General features: G+C 50.8%; 1 protein-coding gene across 1 annotated transcript in view; it reads left to right on the forward strand.

Moving 5' to 3' along the window:
* The window catches only part of LOC118215963 (rho GTPase-activating protein 23-like), a 97,474-nt gene that overhangs the window by 66,688 nt on the left and 8,286 nt on the right, over positions 1–22,500 (forward strand). The window contains 12 exon segments of the mRNA XM_035396950.1: positions 5,490–6,891; positions 12,147–12,173; positions 12,956–13,108; positions 13,369–13,480; positions 14,563–14,602; positions 14,992–15,129; positions 17,418–17,732; positions 19,261–19,322; positions 19,801–19,907; positions 20,560–20,678; positions 21,098–21,250; positions 22,069–22,147. Of these exon segments, the coding sequence (XP_035252841.1) occupies positions 5,490–6,891; positions 12,147–12,173; positions 12,956–13,108; positions 13,369–13,480; positions 14,563–14,602; positions 14,992–15,129; positions 17,418–17,732; positions 19,261–19,322; positions 19,801–19,907; positions 20,560–20,678; positions 21,098–21,250; positions 22,069–22,147 (2,707 nt within the window).

The following is a 22,500-nucleotide window of genomic DNA, read 5'->3' on the forward strand; positions in this document are numbered from 1 at the left end:
ACACACACACACACACACACACACACACACACAGACACACCTGTTTTCTTCCCATTTCTCTGTTTAGTTCACATGATCAGACATGCAGTGCCACTCCCCTCCCGTGTACTGCTCGAGTCTGGAATGTTTCATCATATCTGCCTCTACTGCCTGCCTATTCTCAACACACACACACACTCAGAGACTGACATACACACACACACTCACACAAACACACAAACTCAGAGACATACACACACACAAACACACAAACTCAGAGACATACACACATACACACACACACACTCACACAGTCTCATACACATACACTCAGATACATACACACACAATCACACAAACCACACACACACACGCACACACATACACAGACTCACACAGATACACACACACAGACGCACAAATGCACACACACATACTCAGAAACCCATACGCACACGCGCATACATACACATGCACGCGCGCATAAGTGCACAAGCGTACGCATGCACACATGCACAAACAACTGCAACATACAGACACAGTCACCCACAAAAACACATCCATGCGTGCATGCGCAAGCACACACACGCACACGCGCGCGAGCACACGCACGCACACACAGCGCGCTCATGCGCGCGCGCGGACGTCTCTCCTCTCCCAGCGCCGACATCAGCTGCATTCCAGGGGTGACATCACCGCCCGGGTAGCTCCTCCCACCTTCCCCTCTGGGTGAGGAGTGTGTGTGTGTGCGTGCTCGCGAGCGATTCGGAAGGGTGTGGCCAGAGTTGGGACACCACCACGCTCGGCGAGAGAGAGACCGAATTAGACGGAGAGCTCAGACAAGAAGGAGGGAAGCTTGAGAGAGGAAAAAGGAGGGGAAATTGAGAGAGGGACAGCAGCTGGCGGAGACAAACGACAAGACAGGCGATAGCGCTGCGGCGGTGGGACTAACCACCCTCTAATGCTTTGTGAATACCCTCCTCGGCCTGACATTCGTCTTTGTTCACAGCCCACCCCTCCTCAGGCCTTTCAGGTAACGCTGAGAAAATCGCATTCGCGCTTTTATTTCTGAAAGCAACGCTTTCGGTTTTAGCCGTTAGCGTGCCGTGCGCTACGTCTCGGTTTTGAGCTCAAAAGTGACGGGTTTTAGCCGCGTTGCCATCGCGCGGTGTTTGTGGTGGGCAAGGTGAGTTTCTGAGCGTTGTTGTGGGGGCGGAGCTATGCTAATGAGCCAGGACGTCATGTCGTTCGCTGTTTGCAGAAGCCAGGTGCATGAGAGGAGCTGCTCTCTCCAGTAGCACCCTGGCCCCTCGCGTATGGTGGAGGCTGCTGGAGTTAGTGTGTGTGTGTGTGTGTGTGTGTGTGTCTGCGAGTGCGTTTGTGTGTATGTGTGTGCGTCTGCGCGTGCGTTTGTGTGTCTGTGTGCGTGTGCGTGTGTGTATGTGTGTGTGTGTGTGTGTGTGCACATGCTGGAGAGGTTCCCACAAGGAGGGTGTGGGAGTGTGGAACTGAATACTTTTCACAAACACTGGATTTACCCTTTTGTTGTTTGTCTCTTACAGACATACTGTCATAGTGCTGTGTCTCTCTCTTACAGACATACTCTCATAGTGCTCTGTGTCTCTTACAGACATATTCTCATAGTGCTCTGTGTCTCTCTCTTGCAGACATACTCTCATAGTGCTCTGTGTCTCTCTCTTACAGACATACTCTCATAGTGCTCTGTGTCTCTTACAGACATATTCTCATAGTGCTCTGTTTCTCTCTCTTACAGACATACTCTCATAGTGCTGTGTCTCTCTCTTACAGACATACTCTCATAGTGCTCTGTGTCTCTTACAGACATATTCTCATAGTGCTCTGTGTCTCTCTCTTACAGACATACTCTCATAGTGCTCTGTGTCTCTTACAGACATACTCTCATAGTGCTGTGTCTCTTACAGACATACTCTCATAGTGCTCTGTGTCTCATACAGACATACTCTCATAGTGCTCTGTGTCTCTCTCTTACAGACATACTCTCATAGTGCTCTGTGTCTCTCTCTTACAGACATACTCTCATAGTGCTCTGTGTCTCTCTCTTACAGACATACTCTCATAGTGCTCTGTGTCTCATACAGACATATTCTCATAGTGCTCTGTGTCTCTCTCTTACAGACATACTCTCATTGTGCTTTGTGTCTCATACAGACATACTCTCATAGTGCTCTGTGTCTCTCTCTTACAGACATACTCTCATAGTGCTGTGTCTCTCTCTTACAGACATACTCTCATAGTGCTCTGTGTCTCATACAGGCATACTCTCATAGTGCTCTGTGTCTCTTGCAGACATATTCTCATAGTGCTCTGTGTCTCTTGCAGACATACTCTCATAGTGCTCTGTGTCTCATACAGACATATTCTCATAGTGCTCTGTGTCTCTCTCTTACAGACATACTCTCATAGTGCTCTGTCTCTCTCTTACAGACATACTCTCATAGTGCTCTGTGTCTCTCTCTTACAGACATACTCTCACAGTGCTCTGTGTCTCTTGCAGACATACTCTCATAGTGCTCTGTGTCTCTCTCTTACAGACATACTCTCATAGTGCTCTGTCTCTCTCTTACAGACATACTCTCATAGTGCTCTGTGTCTCTCTCTTACAGACATACTCTCACAGTGCTCTGTGTCTCTTGCAGACATACTCTCATAGTGCTCTGTGTCTCTTACAGACATACTCTCATAGTGCTCTGTGTCTCATACAGACATATTCTCATAGTGCTCTGTGTCTCTCTCTTACAGACATACTCTCATAGTGCTCTGTGTCTCTTACAGACATACTCTCATAGTGCTCTGTGTCTCATACAGACATACTCTCATAGTGCTCTGTGTCTCATACAGACATACTCTCATAGTGCTCTGTGTCTCTCTCTTACAGACATACTCTCATAGTGCTCTGTGTCTCTTACAGACATACTCTCATAGTGCTCTGTGTCTCTTGCAGACATACTCTCATAGTGCTCTGTGTCTCTCTCTTACAGGCATACTCTCATAGTGCTTTGTGTCTCATACAGACATACTCTCATAGTGCTCTGTGTCTCTTACAGACATACTCTCATAGTGCTCTGTGTCTCTCTCTTACAGACATACTCTCATAGTGCTCTGTGTCTCTCTCTTACAGACATACTCTCATAGTGCTGTGTCTCTCTCTTACAGACATACTCTCATAGTGCTCTGTCTCATACAGACATACTCTCATAGTGCTCTGTGTCTCATACAGACATATTCTCATAGTGCTCTGTGTCTCTCTCTTACAGACATACTCTCATAGTGCTCTGTGTCTCTCTCTTACAGACATACTCTCATAGTGCTCTGTGTCTCTCTCTTACAGACATACTCTCATAGTGCTCTGTGTCTCTTACAGACATACTCTCATAGTGCTCTGTGTCTCTTGCAGACATACTCTCATAGTGCTCTGTGTCTCTCTCTTACAGACATACTCTCATAGTGCTCTGTGTCTCTCTCTTACAGACATACTCTCATAGTGCTCTGTGTCTCTCTCTTACAGACATACTCTCATAGTGCTCTGTGTCTCTTACAGACATACTCTCATAGTGCTCTGTGTCTCTCTCTTACAGACATACTCTCATAGTGCTCTGTGTCTCTTACAGACATACTCTCATAGTGCTCTGTGTCTCTTGCAGACATACTCTCATAGTGCTCTGTGTCTCTCTCTTACAGGCATACTCTCATAGTGCTCTGTGTCTCTCTCTTACAGACATACTCTCATAGTGGTCTGTGTCTCTCTCTTACAGACATACTCTCATAGTGCTCTGTGTCTCTCTCTTGCAGGCATACTCTCATAGTGCTCTGTGTCTCTCTCTTACAGACATACTCTCATAGTGCTCCTTGTCTCTTATGACATACTGTCATAGTGCTCTGTGTCTCTCTCTTACAGGCATACTCTCATAGTGCTCTGTGTCTCTTACAGACATACTCTCATAGTGCTCTGTGTCTCTTACAGACATACTCTCATAGTGCTCTGTGTCTCTTACAGACATACTCTCATAGTGCTCTGTCTCATACAGACATACTCTCATAGTGCTCTATGTCTCTCTCTTACAGGCATACTCTCATAGTGCTCTGTGTCTCTTACAGACATATTCTCATAGTGCTCTGTGTCTCTCTCTTACGGGCATACTCTCATAGTGCTCTGTGTCTCTCTCTTACAGGCATACTCTCATAGTGCTCTGTGTCTCTTACAGACATATTCTCATAGTGCTCTGTGTCTCTCTCTTACAGGCATACTCTCATAGTGCTCTGTGTCTCTCTCTTGCAGACATACTCTCATAGTGTTCTGTGTCTCTTACAGACATACTCTCATAGTGCTCTGTGTCTCTCTCTTACAGGCATACTCTCATAGTGCTCTGTGTCTCTCTCTTGCAGGCATACTCTCATAGTGCTCTGTGTCTCTTACAGACATACTCTCATAGTGCTGTGTCTCTTACAGACATACTCTCATAGTGCTCTGTGTCTCTCTCTTACAGACACTCTCATAGTGCTCTGTGTCTCATACAGACATACTCTCATAGTGCTCTGTGTCTCTCTCTTACAGACATACTCTCATAGTGCTCTGTGTCTCTTGCAGACATATTCTCATAGTGCTCTGTGTTTCTTGCAGACATACTCTCATAGTGCTTTGTGTCTCATACAGACATACTCTCATAGTGCTCTGTGTCTCTTACAGACATACTCTCATAGTGCTCTGTGTCTCTCTCTTACATACATACTCTCATAGTGCTCTGTGTCTCTCTCTTACAGACATACTCTCATAGTGCTGTGTCTCTCTCTTACAGACATACTCTCATAGTGCTCTGTGTCTCATACAGACATATTCTCATAGTGCTCTGTGTCTCTCTCTTACAGACATACTCTCATAGTGCTCTGTGTCTCTCTCTTACAGACATACTCTCATAGTGCTCTGTGTCTCATACAGACATATTCTCATAGTGCTCTGTGTCTCTCTCTTACAGACATACTCTCATAGTGCTCTGTGTCTCTCTCTTACAGGCATACTCTCATAGTGCTCTGTGTCTCTCTCTTGCAGGCATACTCTCATAGTGCTCTGTGTCTCTCTCTTACAGGCATACTCTCATAGTGCTCTGTGTCTCTCTCTTACAGGCATACTGTCATAGTGCTCTGTGTCTCTTACAGACATACTCTCATAGTGCTCTGTGTCTCTCTCTTACAGGCATACTGTCATAGTGCTCTGTGTCTCTTACAGACATACTCTCATAGTGCTCTGTGTCTCTCTCTTGCAGGCATACTGTCATAGTGCTCTGTGTCTCATACAGACATACTCTCATAGTGCTCTGTGTCTCTCTTGCAGACATACTCTCATAGTGCTCTGTGTCTCTCTCTTGCAGACATACTCTCATAGTGCTCTGTGTCTCTTACAGACATACTCTCATAGTGCTCTGTGTCTCTCTTTTACAGACATACTCTCATAGTGCTGTGTCTCTCTCTTGCAGGCATACTCTCAGGATGCTTATCTGAGGGGTAATGAACCATATACGGGCGGAGCCCGTGATCTGCCAGACCCCCCGCCTCTCTGCTACCCCTCCAGCAAAACCCAGCACCCGCCGGCCCCTGCGGGGCCCCCTATGGGACAGAACCAGCTGGACAACTGGAACCGCTGGCCAGGCTCGGGACACACCTCCCCCCTGGACAACCGGGGCAGCCAGGCGCGGGACCCCGGGGGGGCGGGCCACTCTAGCCCCGCCCACCGCACAGAGGAGATCCAGTACGGCATGACCGGGAAGCAGAAGGCCACGGGGCAGACCCGCGGGCGGCCCGCCCCCTCCTCCTCCTCCCCGCACCACTACCCCAATCAGAACGCTGGCCACGCCCACGGCCCCGCCCCCCAACAGGCCCCCCCGCAGAGCCGCCTCAGCCGGAGCGATCGCTGCCAGCAGGCGCTGACGGACTGGTACCACAGCCAGGCGCCCGAGCGCGCCCACGGCCATGGCCACGCCCCCGGCCGCGCCCCCGGCCGCGCCCCGCCCCCGCGCCACCGCAGCTTCTCGCAGGACCGGCTGAGCGAGGCGGGGCCGGGGCGGGGGCGGCTCAGCGTGGGCTGGCCCCACAGCGCCTCCCAGGACACCCTGCTCCTGCCGCAGCTGCCCCCGGGCCTCGCCCCCGCGCACCCCGACCCCTGCTGGGCGGGGCTGCGCTCCAGCCGCGCCCGCTCCGAGAACCAGCTGGCCGCCGCCAAGCTCGAGCGCCGGCAGACCTTCGGCCGCTCGCTGGAGATGCTGGACCGGGCGTCCGCGCCCGCCCCCGCCCCGCCCCGCCTCGAGAGGGGGGGCCGGCAGCTCCAGCAGGCCCCGCACCGGGGCGAGGGCTTCCAGAGGAGTTACTACGGCGCGCCGCCGCCCCCTGGTGGCCGGCAGGCGCGCCCGCAGCAGCCGCCGCGGAGGCCGACCCCCCCGCAGGCCCACGAGGAGCCGCTGGTGGGCTACCGCAGCTACAGCCCCTCCTTCCAGCGCAAGGCGGGCCGCTTCCTCCAGGCCTCGTCTTTCAGGGACCACTCCCCCTCGGGGCTGCCCCTCTCCTGGACGCCCTCCCCGAAATCCAGCCCCCCGGACGGCCCCGGCCAGCCGCTCGCGCCCTGCTCCGCCTCCCCCCTCCTCTCCGCCGTCCTGGCCGAGCCCCAGGACGGGGCGCGGCGGCCGACCAATCACGAGAGGCTGGGGGCGGGGCCGGAGGTGGTGCTGAGGCAGAAGCCGCCCACGGGCCGCCGCTCCTCCCACCCTCACCACCCCGCCGAGGCCGCCGCCCCTCCCCAGCGAGACCCCGCCCCTCGCCGAGCCAACGGCGCCGTGGCTCACCTGCCGCTGGAGGACGATTCGCTGGCCACCATCCCCTTCATAGGTCAGTACCGCCCCTCTGCCCCCGCCTCCTTTCCCTCTCAGCCAATGAGAGAGCTGTGTATGGGGAGCGAGACATGTCAAGGGTCGATTCAGCCTGTGTATCTTACAGTCTTCACCAATGATTTTGTGATTATGGCCCCCATAAATGTTTTAGTGCTTGTGCCCTTCACATATCGTTTAGTGCTTATGGCTTTCAGAAGTGTTTTAGTGGCCCTGGCCTTCACAGATATTTTATTTTTATTCACTTTCATAAAGAAGCATGTTTGTTATTACAGATAGAGAGGACCCTTGCCCTCGTTTGTGTCTTTCTTGTGTATTGTGAGTTATATAGCCTATATAAAACAGTTTAAGAGCACCGCATACACACACTCACACACAAACACACACACACACACACGCTATTTGTTCTCTTTCTAGCTCTCTCTCTCTCTCTCTCTCTCTCTCTCTCTCTCTCTCTCTCTCTCTCTCTCTCTCTCTCTCTGGCATTATTTTGTATCTGTAAACCTGGTTATTTATCAGTTCCACCCTGTGGTTTTTGGGTTAGGCTGGGAATTGCTTGTGTGTGTTTGTGTGTGTGTGTGTGTGTGTGTGTGTGTGTGTGAGCCCACTGTTTCCTGGAGTCTCACACAAGCCGCCACTCGCCCCTGACAGCTGGGCGGGCCAGCTTTCGAGCAAACGAAATTCGAATGGCCGTAAAAACACGCCTGCGTTATCCGCAAAGGGAACTGCGGATCGAGTCCCTGGAATGCCTCGCATTGCGCTCGCCGTCCAGCCGTGTTTGAGCGACGCTCGCCGTTCAGTCAATTTGAGCGACGGTGATTCACGCGCGTTTCCTGCATCGACTCGTTTCCCCGAGAAGATAGTTCCGGAACGCGGCTACGCTTCGCGCAAGCTTCGCTTGAAACGAGCGCCGCGTTCTCTCCGGAAAAGTCCGGAAACCCCAGGCTTTCAGACACGCGGAGATTTAAAAAAATAAAAAATAAATAAAAACTCTGAGGAAAGAGCGTAGCGGCGTGCCGTCACCGTTTGGCGGAGGCGAATCACCCGAAACCAGGCGGTTCGAGCTGTGCGCGCCCGGACTTGTTCTAGGGCTAAACGCTGAGAGCAGGGCAGTTTCAGGCTACGGGGCTCTCTCTGCCGATAAGATCAAAATGCGTGTGTGTGTCTGTGTGTGTTATAGGACGGAGTGTAGCACAGTGGGTAGGGAACTAGACTTGTAACCGAAAGGTCGCAGGTTCGATTCCCGGGTAGGACACTGCCGTTGTACCCTTGAGCAAGGTACTTAACCGAAATTGCTTCAGTATATATCCAGCTGTATAAATGGATACAATGTAAAATGCAATGTAAAAGTTGTGTAAGTCGCTCTGGAAGTCTCGACCTGCGTCGTTGCTCTCGCTGTGTTGTTGTTTTTTTGTGTTTTTTTTTTTTTTTAAGAGAGCCCCAGGGACCTTGAAATTATGACCGAAATATTTTAAATTCTATTAAAAAAAAACGAAAGAGCAGGTGGCTGAAATTGCGTCTGTCGTTTTGACCGGCCACGGTCTGGAGTGGTTAATTGCGTCTGTCGTTTTGACCGGTCACGGTCTGGAGTGGTTAATTGCGTCTGTCGTTTTGACCGGTCACGGTCTGGAGTGGTTAATTGCGTCTGTCGTTTTGACCGGTCACGGTCTGGAGTGGTTAATTGCATAAACATGGCAGCGTTGCATGTTCCTTCTTGCGCAAAATAGTTTCTGGTTATGAAAGGTTGAACAAAGAGTGGGGATTGGCTGTCTTGTGTGTGTCATACATGGTGGAGAGCAGGGATTGGCTGTCTTGTGTGTGTCATACATGACAGGGAGTGGCGATTGGCTGTCTTGTGTGTGTCATACATGACAGAGAGTGGGGATTGCCTGTCTTGTGTGTGTCATACATAGCGGAGAGCAGGGATTGGCTGTCTTGTGTGTGTCATGCATGACAAAGAGTGGGGATTGGCTGTCTTGTGTGTGTCATGCATGACAAAGAGTGGGGATTGGCTGTCTTGTGTGTGTCATGCATGACAAAGAGTGGGGATTGGCTGTCTTGTGTGTGTCATGCATGACAAAGAGTAGGGATTGGCTGTCTTGTGTGTGTCATGCATGGTGGAGAGCGGGGACCGGCCCTCTCTGCGGCGGTGATCTGGTCACCCTGGACGACAGTGATGTCACATGTCTGTGGTGGTTCCCGCACCTGGACTCGATATTTGGCCAGCAGCCTCCAGCGCTCTCCTGCGAAAGGAGAGAGCGTGCTCTTATAATGGGAGTCCTGGAGCGGATTTTTAAAATGGCTTCCCGCAAGTCAACAGGGCATGAAAAAGTGAATGGAAGCGAGCAGGGGGGTGTAGCACGAAATTCTGGGCCCTACGCGTAAGCAGTCTCCGCGGGCCCCCCTTCCTCTCTCGATCCACGTCCCTCACGCATCATTTGGGCCCCCCCCCCCCATTAGGGGCCCTGTGTAGTCAGTCCCACTTTCCACCCCCCCCCAACTACGACGCCCCCTAGGAAGAGAGGGCGTGGAATTCGACGGACGGCGATCCCGTTTCGCTCGACCGTATCCGACGCGGGGCGTGCCCCGGCCGTGGGCGCTTCGCACGGAATCCTTTCGGCGGCGTCGAGGAAAGAAAAAAAAAACGAATCTCCGTTCCCGTTTTTTTTTTTTTTTTTTAAACAGCTCAGAAATTCTTGGGCGAGCGCGTGCGTGGTGACGCCGGCGCGCGGGGCGGGATTTAAATCAGAACGGAATCGGCGTCTGCCGCTCGGCTCGCGACTGTTGCCAGAACCGGCGAGCCGGTAAACCGTGAAAAACCGGTTTGGGATCATTGTGAGAGTAAGCTCCTCTCTCTCTCTCTCTCTCTCTCTCTCTCCCAGCGCCGCCGGTGCGGGTAGAACAGACCCGTTTTGGGGGGGGGGGGGGGGGGGGTCGTACTGTGAGCATCCCCGTGTGGGGTGGATATTAGTGGATGTGGCACCCCTGTAGTTTTGTAGGTCGGACCATAGACTGTAACAAATAAAATAAAATATGGACAGACTGTGACATCGTTCATTGACTTTCCGTGGGCTTGCAGAATGCATTTTTCAGCTGCATAAGGTGCACTGTTTGAGACTCGACAGTGAGCGGCAAACTCTCTCTGATTGGTCCACAAAATATTGACCAAATATCATCCAAATGACACAAGAACACCAAATCGGCACATGGGGAGACCTTAAACTAAGAAAAAACCGCTGTTGCGACTACATGTTTTTGTGGGGAAGAAAGGATTTACTTGGTATTTTGACTGCATTGACCTAAACTGAAATGTGCGGCTGAAACAGCTGTGCTGGGGCCAACCACACTCTCTCTCAACAACACCAGGAAGTGAACTTCGAAAATAAAGCCCGGTTTTGGCCCCTTGGGTGGGACTGGAGGGCTTGGCATTCACACTTCAACATTCCACTTGCCTGCTGTGGGACCCTGGAGGGGGGGGGGGGGGGGGGTCGCCATAGTAACAACATGGAGACCCCCCCCGACCCCCCCCAGCCCTGGGATGCTTTCTTCTGACGGAAAGTAAATAACATGTGAGCATGCTTCAAGCATTCTTCTCTGCCGGGGGTGAAGTAATATCCATCTGCAACTTCAAGCGCTGCAGTCAAATTCAAATTGCTTTATTGGCAGGAAATACATAGGTACATATTGTCAAAGCATCATAAATCAATTCAAAATACATATTTACAGTGGAATACTAATAATGAACAATAAAATAAATAAATAAATAAATAAATTTTAAAAAATTATTATTATTATTATTATTATTATTATTAATAAAATAAAATAAATAAATAGATAATTATAATTATGTACAATGGTCACTCAGTGTCCCTCAGGTTATGGCAAGCTGAGACATATTGAGCCGCAATTGGGGCTGTTGGTCCTTGTCCTAATAGGACTGCACATTTTTCGTTCTTTGATAAAGAATGGAAGTTTTGTATAATTTCTGAGAATTTTTGGTAATATATTTTTCTAATATTTGTATATTTTGTACAATTTAGGAGGAAGTGCATCTCTGTCTCAACCTCTCCTGTCTTACAGTGACCACATATTCGTTTTTCTTTTGGTAACCAGTCTGCAGTCTCTCTCTAGCACTTTCCTGCCTGTAATGTTAGCTTGTAGGTCAATGTAACAGCGGTTAGTCTCAAGTGTGACACTCGAAACGTTTGTCTCGGTTCTGGACCTGCACATTAGTACAAACTTTTTCAGTGGATAAGGCCTATGTCTAAAGGTGAATATTATTGTGAGTGTAATTGTATCCCTCGGCCAGAGATGGCGCTGTGGGGAGGGTGTTCTGGGTCTGTCCGGCTCCAGCGCAGTTAATGACAGCCTTTCTTAAAGCCGCGGCGCTGCTATTTCCAGCGTCTGCTGTAAACAGCCAGATTCCAGCCATTCTGCCTCCCTCCCCACGGCCCTCTGGATGGCAGGGCTGTTTCTGGCACACAGGGGGGGAGGAGGGGAAGAGATGAGAGGAGAGGAGGGGAAGGAGAGAGGGACAGAGAGGAGGAGGTGGGGACCCAAAGAGGTGCAGAGCAAAAGAAAGAACAGAAAGTACAGAGGAGACAGAGAGAGGACAGTGGGAGGGGTGGGGACAGAGAATGAGAGAGAGAGAGAGAGAGAGAGAGAGGGAGCATTGCAGTGACTGAGTTGTGGAAGGACAAGCCGGTGAGCACCTTGAGTCCTTTAGAATGGTACTCTGTAGCCCCCTGCTGGCCAGTACAAGCATTGCATGGGCACCGCTGGTCAAAAGGGGAATTTCAGCAGGAGAGCTAGAGCTGAGTTAGCATGCTTCCAGAATGACTGGGCTGCTACTTCTCTAAGATGTGCTCTCGAAACTGTGTGCATGCGTGCGTGTGTGTGTGTTTTAGAGGAAGCATGGGTACCTGCCCATTTGCTCAAAAGTTCCTGTTTGAGACAGAAGAGTTTATCTGTTATTTAGCTGTGGGTGTGGTCTCTCTCACTCTTTCTCTCTCTCTCTCTCTCACACACACACACACACACTCTCTCTCGATCACCCCATCTCTCTCTCTCTCTCTCTCTCTCTCTCACACACACACACTCCCACTCACCCACCCACTCACACACACACACACACACACATGCACACCCTCCCACCCCCCACCCCGACACACACACACACACACACACACTTGTTTGCCGAGGATTCTCAGCAGGAACTGAGACCTGTTTCAGTCACACTTTTCATTTTCACGTCAGGCTCCGGAGCAGAGGTGTTCAGTGCAGGTCTGTATGTCTCGTTCAGCCCATTAGCCGTTAGCCTTCGTTTCCAGGGACTTTCTGCTTCGGTGGACTGGTCAGAGAATCTCTCTCTCTCATCTCTCTTACTCTTTCTCTCTCTCTCAATATGTATATTTATATTTCTGTACTGGTCAGGGGTACTGCTTCGCTGTGCTGGTCAGGGATTAACTGTGTCAGGCTTCTAACAGCTTGCTGCCGTGACTGTTGTGCACTGGATTCTGGGTGATTTTTGCAGACGGGCATTTTCTATCCCACTAATACAGGGAACTCCTGTAATAACTGCATTGTGGACGGTGTGACACTGTGGCCGTCTGTGTACGTGTGTGTGCGTGCGTGTGTGTGTATCTGAGTGTGTGTGTGTGTATGTGTGCGTGTGTGGGTTTGTGTGTGAGTGTATGACTGTGCATGCCCATGAGTGTGTAAGTGTGTATGGGATGTGTGAGTATGTGTGTGTTTGTGTGTGAGTGTGTATTTGTGTATTTATGCACATGTGTATGTAAACATGTGAATTTGTGCATATGCGTGTGTTTGTGTGTTTGTTCATGTGGATGTGTAAATGTGTGAGAGTATCAGTGAGGTTTGTGTGTGTGTGCCTGTGTGTGTTTGAGAACGTCTGTGTGCGTGTGTGAGACAGAGATGGTGTGTGTGTCTGTGTGTGTGTTTGTGTGTGTGTGAAAGAGGGCATGCGTGTGTGCGTGCGTGTGTGTCTATGCTTGTTCCTGTTCCCATTAGAATAACCCTCCCCCTCCCCCCCTCCCCCCCCCCAGATGAGCCGACGAGCCCGAACATTGACCTGCGGGCCCAACGTGTTCCCGCCTCCTCTGTGGTGTCCAGTGCCATGAGCTCCGCCCCCACTGGCTTCAACCCCGCCTTCCCACCCTTCTCCTTCCCCCCCTCCAAGCTCTTCTCACAGGACTGCAGTGAGTGACCCCGCCCCTTACCCTTCCCCGCCTTCATATTTCCCCTCAACAAGCTCTTTGTGTAACCCCGCCCCCTCTCCCACAGGCCCTGCCTCTTCCCGCAGGCTCCCCTCCCCTTCCGCATCCCCCCCCCCCAACCAGCTCCGGAAATGCCCACAGTCACCTGTCTTACATCACCTGCTTTTGTTTCTCTCCTTCACCTCAATCTCTTTCTCTCTCTCTCTCCCTCTCTCTCTCTCTCTCTCTCTCTCCGTGAGCAGGTGACCTCCAGTCAGGCCGGCGCTCCTCCTACCTGTCGGCCATCACCACGGAGCGGTCCAAGTCGTGCGACGAGGGGCTCAACTCCTTCAGGGATGACACCAACGTGTTCACGTGAGTGCTCAGAGAGAGAGAGAGAGAGAGAGAGAGAGAGAGAGCAGGAGAGGGCGGGGCCTCACACACACCTCTATATTCGTTGGCCAATTAAGAAGGACCTCTGAAGTTAGATGGGACTCCCCTCCTTCTTCCCAGTGGTTCAGCCCATTCAAGGATCGATATAAAGCAGCGTTCTTCTAACTGTCTATCAATGGGGGCCAGAATTTTTTTTTTTTAAAGAAATGGGCTTATGAGCCATACCTTTAACGGGTACTATTTCTAAAACAGTGTACAGATAAGCAGATGGTACATAAGTTTCGACACCATAGAGCAGGGGTGCCCTGTGGCCAGTACAACGTGATCTACCAACCAGTAGGCCTATATTGGCGATGGTGGTTGATATAGAGTTGACCTACTGTGTGTACAGTTTAAAACCGTTTCCAAAGTCAAGTAATATTGTACTTGTGTTGGTGTAACAGTAAAATCCGTAGACCAATCAGTCGGGCAGGCCCGATGTACAGGGCCTCGGTGTCAGAGATGGACAGAGACCTCAGTGAGGTGTTCTTCTAGTGATTTCATCGTCAGAAAGTCATCTCATGCTCTGTGTTATAGCCATTTTCATTTAACATACTGAATTAAGATTTATGTTTTGAGGTATGGCCTTTGAGGATTATGTTTAATGGTTTTAAATTATACTTATGTTTCATATGCCTAATGCCACGTTTGAGGTGACGTGAGAGGGCAAAGGCAATATGACGTGAGGCGCAGTTGTATTTCGGGTTAGCCGATGGAAAAAGGGGAGCTTGGTAAACAAAAAAACACTATTTTGACCACGCTCTTCCTCATCAATTCATTTTGTAACCAGTTTTTCGTTAAGTTTGACTACAAGGACTAATTTACAACCACTTTTCGTTCATCTTTTGTTGCTGTAAAAGGACAAATAAATTATTTTTTCTTTTTCTGCGGGACCCGAGGGAGAAGTGCGGTAATTCAGCCGTGCTCCTGCGTTTTTCACGGCTTCGAACAAACGGTCGAAACACTCTGTGTCTCCTCCTGCAAACGAGACCGTGTGACCGAAACCCTCCTTTTCCTTTCTGCAGGAGGCTGCCGAAGAGAGTCAAGAGCTTCTTTGCGGACGGGGTGAGTTCTCTTCTGCTTTTCGCGCTGGCGCGGGCGCCCGCGCGACCTCGGCTTCACGCGCGCGCGACGGGCTAAAAGGCGCCGCTTCTCCTTCCGGCCAACGGCGGCGGGGGGATAGCGCCTCAGGTTAACCGCGGAAGCCGCTCGCTCCGTGGGTGGGCGCCCGCCTTCGCCGGCTCGGCCGACGGCCGAACCCGTCGGCGGAGCCGGAGCGGCTTTGTTTGATTGGCTCAGAGGAAGCTAAAATGAACGTCGGGGGGGCGTGGCGACGAATAGCCGGAGAAAACATCCCGGGCGTTTCCCTCTGAGCGCGCTCAGACTGTCTTTCCCCCCGAACTCCATGTGCGTATGCGTGACCTTTGACCTCCCCCCACCTCTCCCCGCCCCAGTCCCTGGACAGCCTGCTGACGGATGAGGGGTCCCTGTCCAAACGGCACTCCGCCTCCGAGCTGGGGAGCTTCGCCTTCAGCGACGTGCTCAAGGAGGGATGGCTCCAGTACAAGCAGATCGTCACGGAGAAGGGCAGGGTGAGGAACAGGAGGAGAGAGCTTTGTGCTTATAGAAGGGAGGAGAAGGGCAAGGTGAGGAGCAGGAGGAGAGAGCTGTGTGCTTTTGGAAGGGAGGAGAGGGGCAAGGTGAGGAGCAGGAGGAGAGAGCTTTGTGCTTATGGAAGGGAGGAGAGGGGCAAGGTGAGGAGCAGGAGGAGAGAGCTTTGTGCTTATAGAAGGGAGGAGAAGGGCAAGGTGAGGAGCAGGAGGAGAGAGCTGTGTGCTTTTGGAAGGGAGGAGAGGGGCAAGGTGAGGAGCAGGAGGAGAGAGCTTTGTGCTTATGGAAGGGAGGAGAGGGGCAAGGTGAGGAACAGGAGGGAGAGAGCTGTGTGCTTATAGAAGGGAGGAGAGGGGCAAGGTGAGGAACAGGAGGAGAGAGCTGTGTGCTTATAGAAGGGAGGAGAAGGGCAGGGTGAGGAACAGGAGGAGAGAGCTGTGTGCTTATAGAAGGGAGGAGAGGGGCAAGGTGAGGAGCAGGAGGAGAGAGCTTTGTGCTTATGGAAGGGAGGAGAAGGGCAAGGTGAGGAGCAGGAGGAGAGAGCTTTGTGCTTATGGAAGGGAGGAGAAGGGCAAGGTGAGGAGCAGGAAGAGAGAGCTTTGTGCTTATGGAAGGGAGGAGAAGGGCAAGGTGAGGAGCAGGAGGAGAGAGCTTTGTGCTTATGGAAGGGAGGAGAAGGGCAAGGTGAGGAGCAGGAGGAGAGAGCTGTGTGCTTATAGAAGGGAGGAGAGGGGCAAGGTGAGGAGCAGGAGGAGAGAGCTGTGTGCTTATAGAAGGGAGGAGAAGGGCAAGGTGAGGAGCAGGAGGAGAGAGCTTTGTGCTTATAGAAGGGAGGAGAAGGGCAAGGTGAGGAACAGGAGGAGAGAGCTTTGTGCTTATGGAAGGGAGGAGAAGGGCAAGGTGAGGAGCAGGAGGAGAGCTTTGTGCTTATAGAAGGGAGGAGAAGGGCAAGGTGAGGAACAGGAGGAGAGAGCTTTGTGCTTATGGAAGGGAGGAGAAGGGCAAGGTGAGGAGCAGGAGGAGAGAGCTTTGTGCTTATGGAAGGGAGGAGAAGGGCAAGGTGAGGAGCAGGAGGAGAGAGCTGTGTGCTTATAGAAGGGAGGAGAGGGGCAAGGTGAGGAACAGGAGGAGAGAGCTTTGTGCTTATGGAAGGGAGGAGAGGGGCAAGGTGAGGAACAGGAGGAGAGAGCTTTGTGCTTATGAAAGGGAGGAGAAGGGCAAGGTGAGGAGCAGGAGGAGAGAGCTTTGTGCTTATGGAAGGGAGGAGAAGGGCAAGGTGAGGAGCAGGAGGAGAGAGCTTTGTGCTTATAGAAGGGAGGAGAACGGCAAGGTGAGGAGCAGGAGGAGAGAGCTTTGTGCTTATAGAAGGGAGGAGAAGGGCAAGGTGAGGAGCAGGAGGAGAGAGCTTTGTGCTTATGGAAGGGAGGAGAAGGGCAAGGTGAGGAGCAGGAGGAGAGAGCTGTGTGCTTATGGAAGGGAGGAGAGGGGCAAGGTGAGGAACAGGAGGAGAGAGCTTTGTGCTTATGGAAGGGAGGAGAGGGGCAAGGTGAGGAGCAGGAGGAGAGAGCTTTGTGCTTATGGAAGGGAGGAGAAGGGCAAGGTGAGGAGCAGGAGGAGAGAGCTTTGTGCTTATGGAAGGGAGGAGAAGGGCAAGGTGAGGAACAGGAGGAGAGAGCTTTGTGCTTATGGAAGGGAGGAGAAGGGCAAGGTGAGGAGCAGGAGGAGAGAGCTGTGTGCTTATAGAAGGGAGGAGAAGGGCAAGGTGAGGAGCAGGAGGAGAGAGCTTTGTGCTTATGGAAGGGAGGAGAAGGGCAAGGTGAGGAACAGGAGGAGAGAGCTGTGTGCTTATAGAAGGGAGGAGAAGGGCAAGGTGAGGAGCAGGAGGAGAGAGGAGAGGTTTAGCCCTGAGTGAACAGCTACCGATGGTGTCTCCAATCCAATCAGGTAGAGCTCCTGAATTAAGTAGTGCCTAGAGAGAATTCACATTACAAAATATTTACAAACGGACGTCATTTAGTTTGTTATAATTGTTCAATCAGCTTAACAACCTCTTAATGTATGTTTGTGCATAACTGCAAGAAGACACACGCACGGACCTGCGTACACACATACAAACACATGTTTGGCTGAAGTATGATTAACTGAAAAATGAAATAATCCTTTGTCTCACAACTATGTTTATATGCACAGTGTAAACGCAGTTTTTCTGTGTCTCCCATTCTCTCTCTCTCTCTCTCTCTCTCTGCCTCCCTCTCTCTCTCTATTTTAGAAGGTGGGCAGCGCCATGCGTCCGTGGAAACGCGCCTACTCGGTGCTGCGCTCCAATTCGCTCTTCCTGTACAAGGACAAGCGGGAGGCGCTGCTGCACGGGGCGGCGGCGTTCGGGGTGGGCGGGGCCGAGGACGAGCAGCCCATCAGCATCCGCGGCTGCCTGGTGGACATCGCCTACAGCGAGACCAAGCGCAAGCACGCGCTGCGCCTGGCCACGCAGGACTACTGCGAGTACCTGCTGCAGGCCGAGGACCGCGAGGACATGCTGGGCTGGATCCGCGTCATCCGCGAGAACAGCAAGAACGACAGCGAGGTCGGCGCCCCGGCGCCGCGGAAACGCGCCACGAGGGGTTAATGCTAGTCTGGAAAGGGTTAAACACTGCAGGGTTAGCACACGGTAGTTTTAGTATGGAAAGAGTTAAACACTGTGGGTTTAGCACATGGTAGTTTTAGTATGGAAAGGGTTAAACACTGTGGGTTTAGCACACGGTAGTTTTAGTATGGAAAGGGTTAAACACTGTGGGTTTAGCACACGGTAGTTTTAGTATGGAAAGGGTTAAACACTGTGGGTTTAGCACACGGTAGTTTTAGTATGGAAAGAGTTAAACACTGTGCATTAAACACAAGGTAGTTTTAGTATGGAAAGAGTTCAGCACTGTGCATTAAACACAAGGTAGTTTTAGTATGGAAAGAGTTCAGCACTCTGCATTAAACACAAGGTAGTTTTAGTATGGAAAGAGTTCAGCCCTGTGCATTAAACACAAGGTAGTTTTAGTATGGAAAGAGTTAAGTACTGTGCATTAAACACAAGGTAGTTTTAGTATGGAAAGTGTTCAGCACTGTGCATTAAACACAAGGTAGTGTTAGTATGGAAAGAGTGAAGTACTGTGCATTAAACACAAGGTAGTGTTAGTATGGAAAGAGTTCAGCCCTGTGCATTAAACACAAGGTACTGTTAGTATGGAAAGAGTTCAGCACTGTGCATTAAACACAAGGTACTGTTAGTATGGAAAGAGTTCAGCCCTGTGCATTAAACACAAGGTACTGTTAGTATGGAAAGAGTACGGTCCATTACACACAAGGTATCATTAGTGTGGAAAATGTTGTACGCACATTAAACACAAGTAAGTGTTAGTGTGGAAAGAGTTACAAATTGTGCATTAAGGAAGTGTTGGTGCGGACAGTGTTAGACACTGCGCATTAAACACAAGGTAGTGTTAATGTTGAAAGTTAACTGCTTATCAGTTTCAGTATAGGAAGTGGGGGAGAGTTTCAGACAAACTGGCTGAGTTTTCAGAATGATGTGTGTGTGAGTTTTGCAAGGCTCGCCTGCTTGGTCTGTGCTGTCCACGCCCACTCTGCTGTGTTGCCTGGGACAACAAGGAGTTTTACCAAAGCAACTCATATATAGAATATATCAAGCAAATCATATTCTGTGCATGCTCAATGGACAGAATAAGCAACCATTTCTTTAATTACCAACACATTTTTGAGAAAAAGAATTAAGATTTTAAAATGCATTGGTCCATATATTTGCCATGTTTAATCAGTACGACGTTTCATAAATCTGTTCCGAAGCCACACGTGGCCTTTTGGAATATAATTTTGAGCTGTTTAAAAAGCTGTTTTAACACCGGTTCATTTCCACGAGTGTTAACTGTTGCGGGATACTGAATTGTGCTGGTGCCGGCTGACCTTTAGCTGTCGTTTTGCAGAATTAAATCAATATTAACAGTAGCGTCTGAACTGCTAGGTGAGACCGGTTCTACTGAGAGCTGTGCAAGAACAGCTTATTTTTGTCTTCGAATTTTAACCTTTCTGCTCTGCTGTTTCTGTTCCAGGACCTGGGCGTGTCTGGCCAGGCGCTCATTAACAAGAAGCTCAACGACTACAGGAAACAGAGGTAATATACCAGAACTTCAGGCATCACGTTCAGAACAAAATGTCACCAGGTTGTCCTTCGAACAAGTTGCTTTTGAATGTAGAAGTTGTGTATTGAATATTGTTGAATATTCAGCTTATTTTCTGCTGGTTTTTTTCATGATGGTGAATTGTGGTATGATAAACACAATCATGGTCCATTGGTTGGTATTATTACGGAAAATTGAAAATGAAGGCTAGGACCTTGAGGAAAACACTACTAAGATTCTTTAAAAGTGCAGATCCAGCAAGAAAAAAATACAACCTTTCTCTCAATCCATAAAACAAGTATATACTACATGTTATTTTTGCTGCTGTGTGTTTTGCTGAGGTGTTTTAGTGCTATTTGTCGAGATTTCTACGCTACGCTCGTGGTTTGGAGACGCTAACGCGTTTGCAGACGCTCGTATTCTTTCGCCTGTGTGGATCTGTGTGAGCGGTGTCTCTGTCGCCCCCTGCAGTCCAACAGGCGGCAAGCCGGACACTTCCCCCAAGGCGGCTCGAATGATGCCGGCCTTCCTCCAGGCCAAGCCGGACAATGCCGGGGGGGCTCCCCCGGAAAGGAGGGGTGAGTGTGTGTGTGTGTGTGTGAGTGTGGCACTGCTGAACTACCACCGACTGTCGCCTTTCTCCACCTTTGGGTTACGTCCATTTTCATTTCAAGTCAACTGACTAAATTAATTTAAGCCCACCAAATTTCTTGTTTGTCTTGTGAATCGTCCGAACTGATAATGAAACGAACCTCAGTCCTGTTCTCCGCCGGTGTAGCATGCCCTACTGTATCGAAATCCACATTGCGTAGTTCTGTTACCGGCAGCACCACACTCTATCTGGTTCTAGGAAATAAATCTGCTCCCTACTCTTGGTTAGGTATTAAGCAATCTCTATATGAACCATGAACCAGACCATAGAAATCTCATTTGACCGATCAATGATCATATTTGTAAGCTATGTAAATGTAGATGCAGTTGTCGCTGAAATGACGCGGTTCGCGGTCGCTGTCTTTGGTCACTTCAGCACCGCCGTCTGTTTTGTTAGGTAGGTAGCCTGTTTGAGGAGAGAGTCGCTCGGGGGATGTGCTGCATTGTCCACGATGGCCAGGAGCTTAGCCTGCCTTCTCTTCTCCGGAGGGGAGGCGCAGTAATGTGCAGGGTGGTGGGACGTGTGTGTGTGCGGTGGTGACGGGTCTCCCCCCCCCCCCCTCTGTCTGTCTGTTACAGAGGAGAGCAGCCCCCCAAAAGCTCCCTGGGGGATCAGTATCATGAAGAGGGTCAAGAAGGCGGGGCCTAAAGCCTTTGGGGTGCGGCTGGAGGACTGCCAGCCCGCTGTCAATACCAAGGTGAGCGGACACGCCTTCCTGTGTGTGTGTGTGTGTGTGTGTGTGTGGGTAGTGTGTGTGTGTGTGTGTGTGTGTGTGTGTGTGTGTGTGTAGTGTGTGTAGTGTGTGTGTGTGTGTGTGTGTAGTGTGTAGTGTGTGTGTGTGTAGTGTGTGTGTGAGTGCGTGTGTGTGTGTGTGTGTGTTGTGTGTGTGTAGTGTGTATGTGTGTGTGTGTGTGTGTGTGTGTGTGTGTGTGTTGTGTGTGTGTGTGTGTGTGTGTGTGTGTAGTGTGTGTGTGTGTGTGTGTGTGTAGTGTGTAGTGTGTGTGTGTGTGGGTAGTGTGTGTGTAGTGTGTGTGTGTGTGTGTGTAGTGTGTGTGTAGTGTGTGTGTGTGTGTGTGTGTAGTGTGCTGACCGTACTCTGCGTTTCTGCTCCTCCAGTTCGTCCCCCTGATAGTGGAGATCTGCTGTGGGCTGGTGGAGGACATGGGTTTGGAGTACACGGGGATCTACAGGGTCCCGGGGAACAACGCCGTGGTGTCCAGCCTGCAGGAGCAGCTCAACAAGGGCGTCGACATCAACCCCACGGAAGAGGTGAGGACCCTGACCCCGCCCTCCTCTGCCCTGACCCCGCCCTCCTCTGCCCTGACCCTGCCCTCCTCTGCCCTGACCCCGCCCTCCTCTGACCCTGACCCCGCCCTCCTCTGCCCTGACCCCGCCCTCCTCTGCCCTGACCCCACCCTTCTCTGACCCTGACCCCGCCCTCCTCTGCCCTGACCCCGCCCTCCTCTGACCCTAACCACGCCCTCTTCTGACCCTGATGAAATTACTACCGTCCAACTGGGCAAAACTGTTCAAGTCAACCTTTGAGTTGTAATTCCAAGTAGGAAATATGGGTACATTATTACATTACATTATAGGCATTTAGCAGACGCTCTTATCCAGAGCAACGTACAACAAGTGCTACAACAAGGGTACTTTCTGATGGCTCCAATATGTTCAACTGGGCAGTAAAAAATATGAGAAAATTGCTTTTTTTAACATGATTTTGATCATGATTTATTTTACACACGGCCACCATCTAGAGTTTTCCAATGAGTGTACGATGCATGGACACTTCCAAGTCAGAGCAGTGGGATGCAGTTGACTTCCACTTTCTCCTATGTGACATGAACGCAGCATGACCCCGCCCTGCTCTGGCCCTGACCCCGCCCCTCCTCTACCCGTGACCCCGCCCTCGTCTGCCCTCGACCCCCCCCCCCCCCTCACACTTCACATCTACCTTGCGTGTCATATATGAGGAGCTGTAATACTACAAACTGTGTGTGTGTTTCTTACTGGATGAGCCAGGCCTTACCTCCGCCCGGCTTAGCACTGCTCACACTGACGCTGACTCAAATCTGCCTCCACAGAAGTGGCAGGACCTCAACGTGGTCAGCAGCCTGCTCAAGTCCTTCTTCCGGAAACTGCCGGAACCGCTCTTCACCGACGGTGCGTCTCGTACGTCGTTAGCGTTTAGCAGAAAGCTCGTATCCACGGTGACTTACACGTTAGCGTTTTTAACCTAGCGACCGTTTATACGGGCCGGATACGCGACTGAAGCAATTCAGGCTAAGTACCGTGCTCTAGGGTACAAAGGCAGTGTCCTGCCTGTGAATCGCCTCTTCAACCTCCAGGATAAAGACTTACTACAGTTCGTTAAATATTATACTACACTGCCGTGCGTATCAGATGTGCAGATGTGTTGAAATAATTCATGTACCACGCGCAGGGATGATCTGGTTATGTGAAATATACACACATTTTTTTCTGGGTGGGTGCTGGTTAAATGTCTTTGGCTTTGA

Source organism: Anguilla anguilla, chromosome 17, assembly GCF_013347855.1.
Source record: "Anguilla anguilla isolate fAngAng1 chromosome 17, fAngAng1.pri, whole genome shotgun sequence".
In the NCBI taxonomy this organism is placed as follows: domain Eukaryota; kingdom Metazoa; phylum Chordata; class Actinopteri; order Anguilliformes; family Anguillidae; genus Anguilla; species Anguilla anguilla.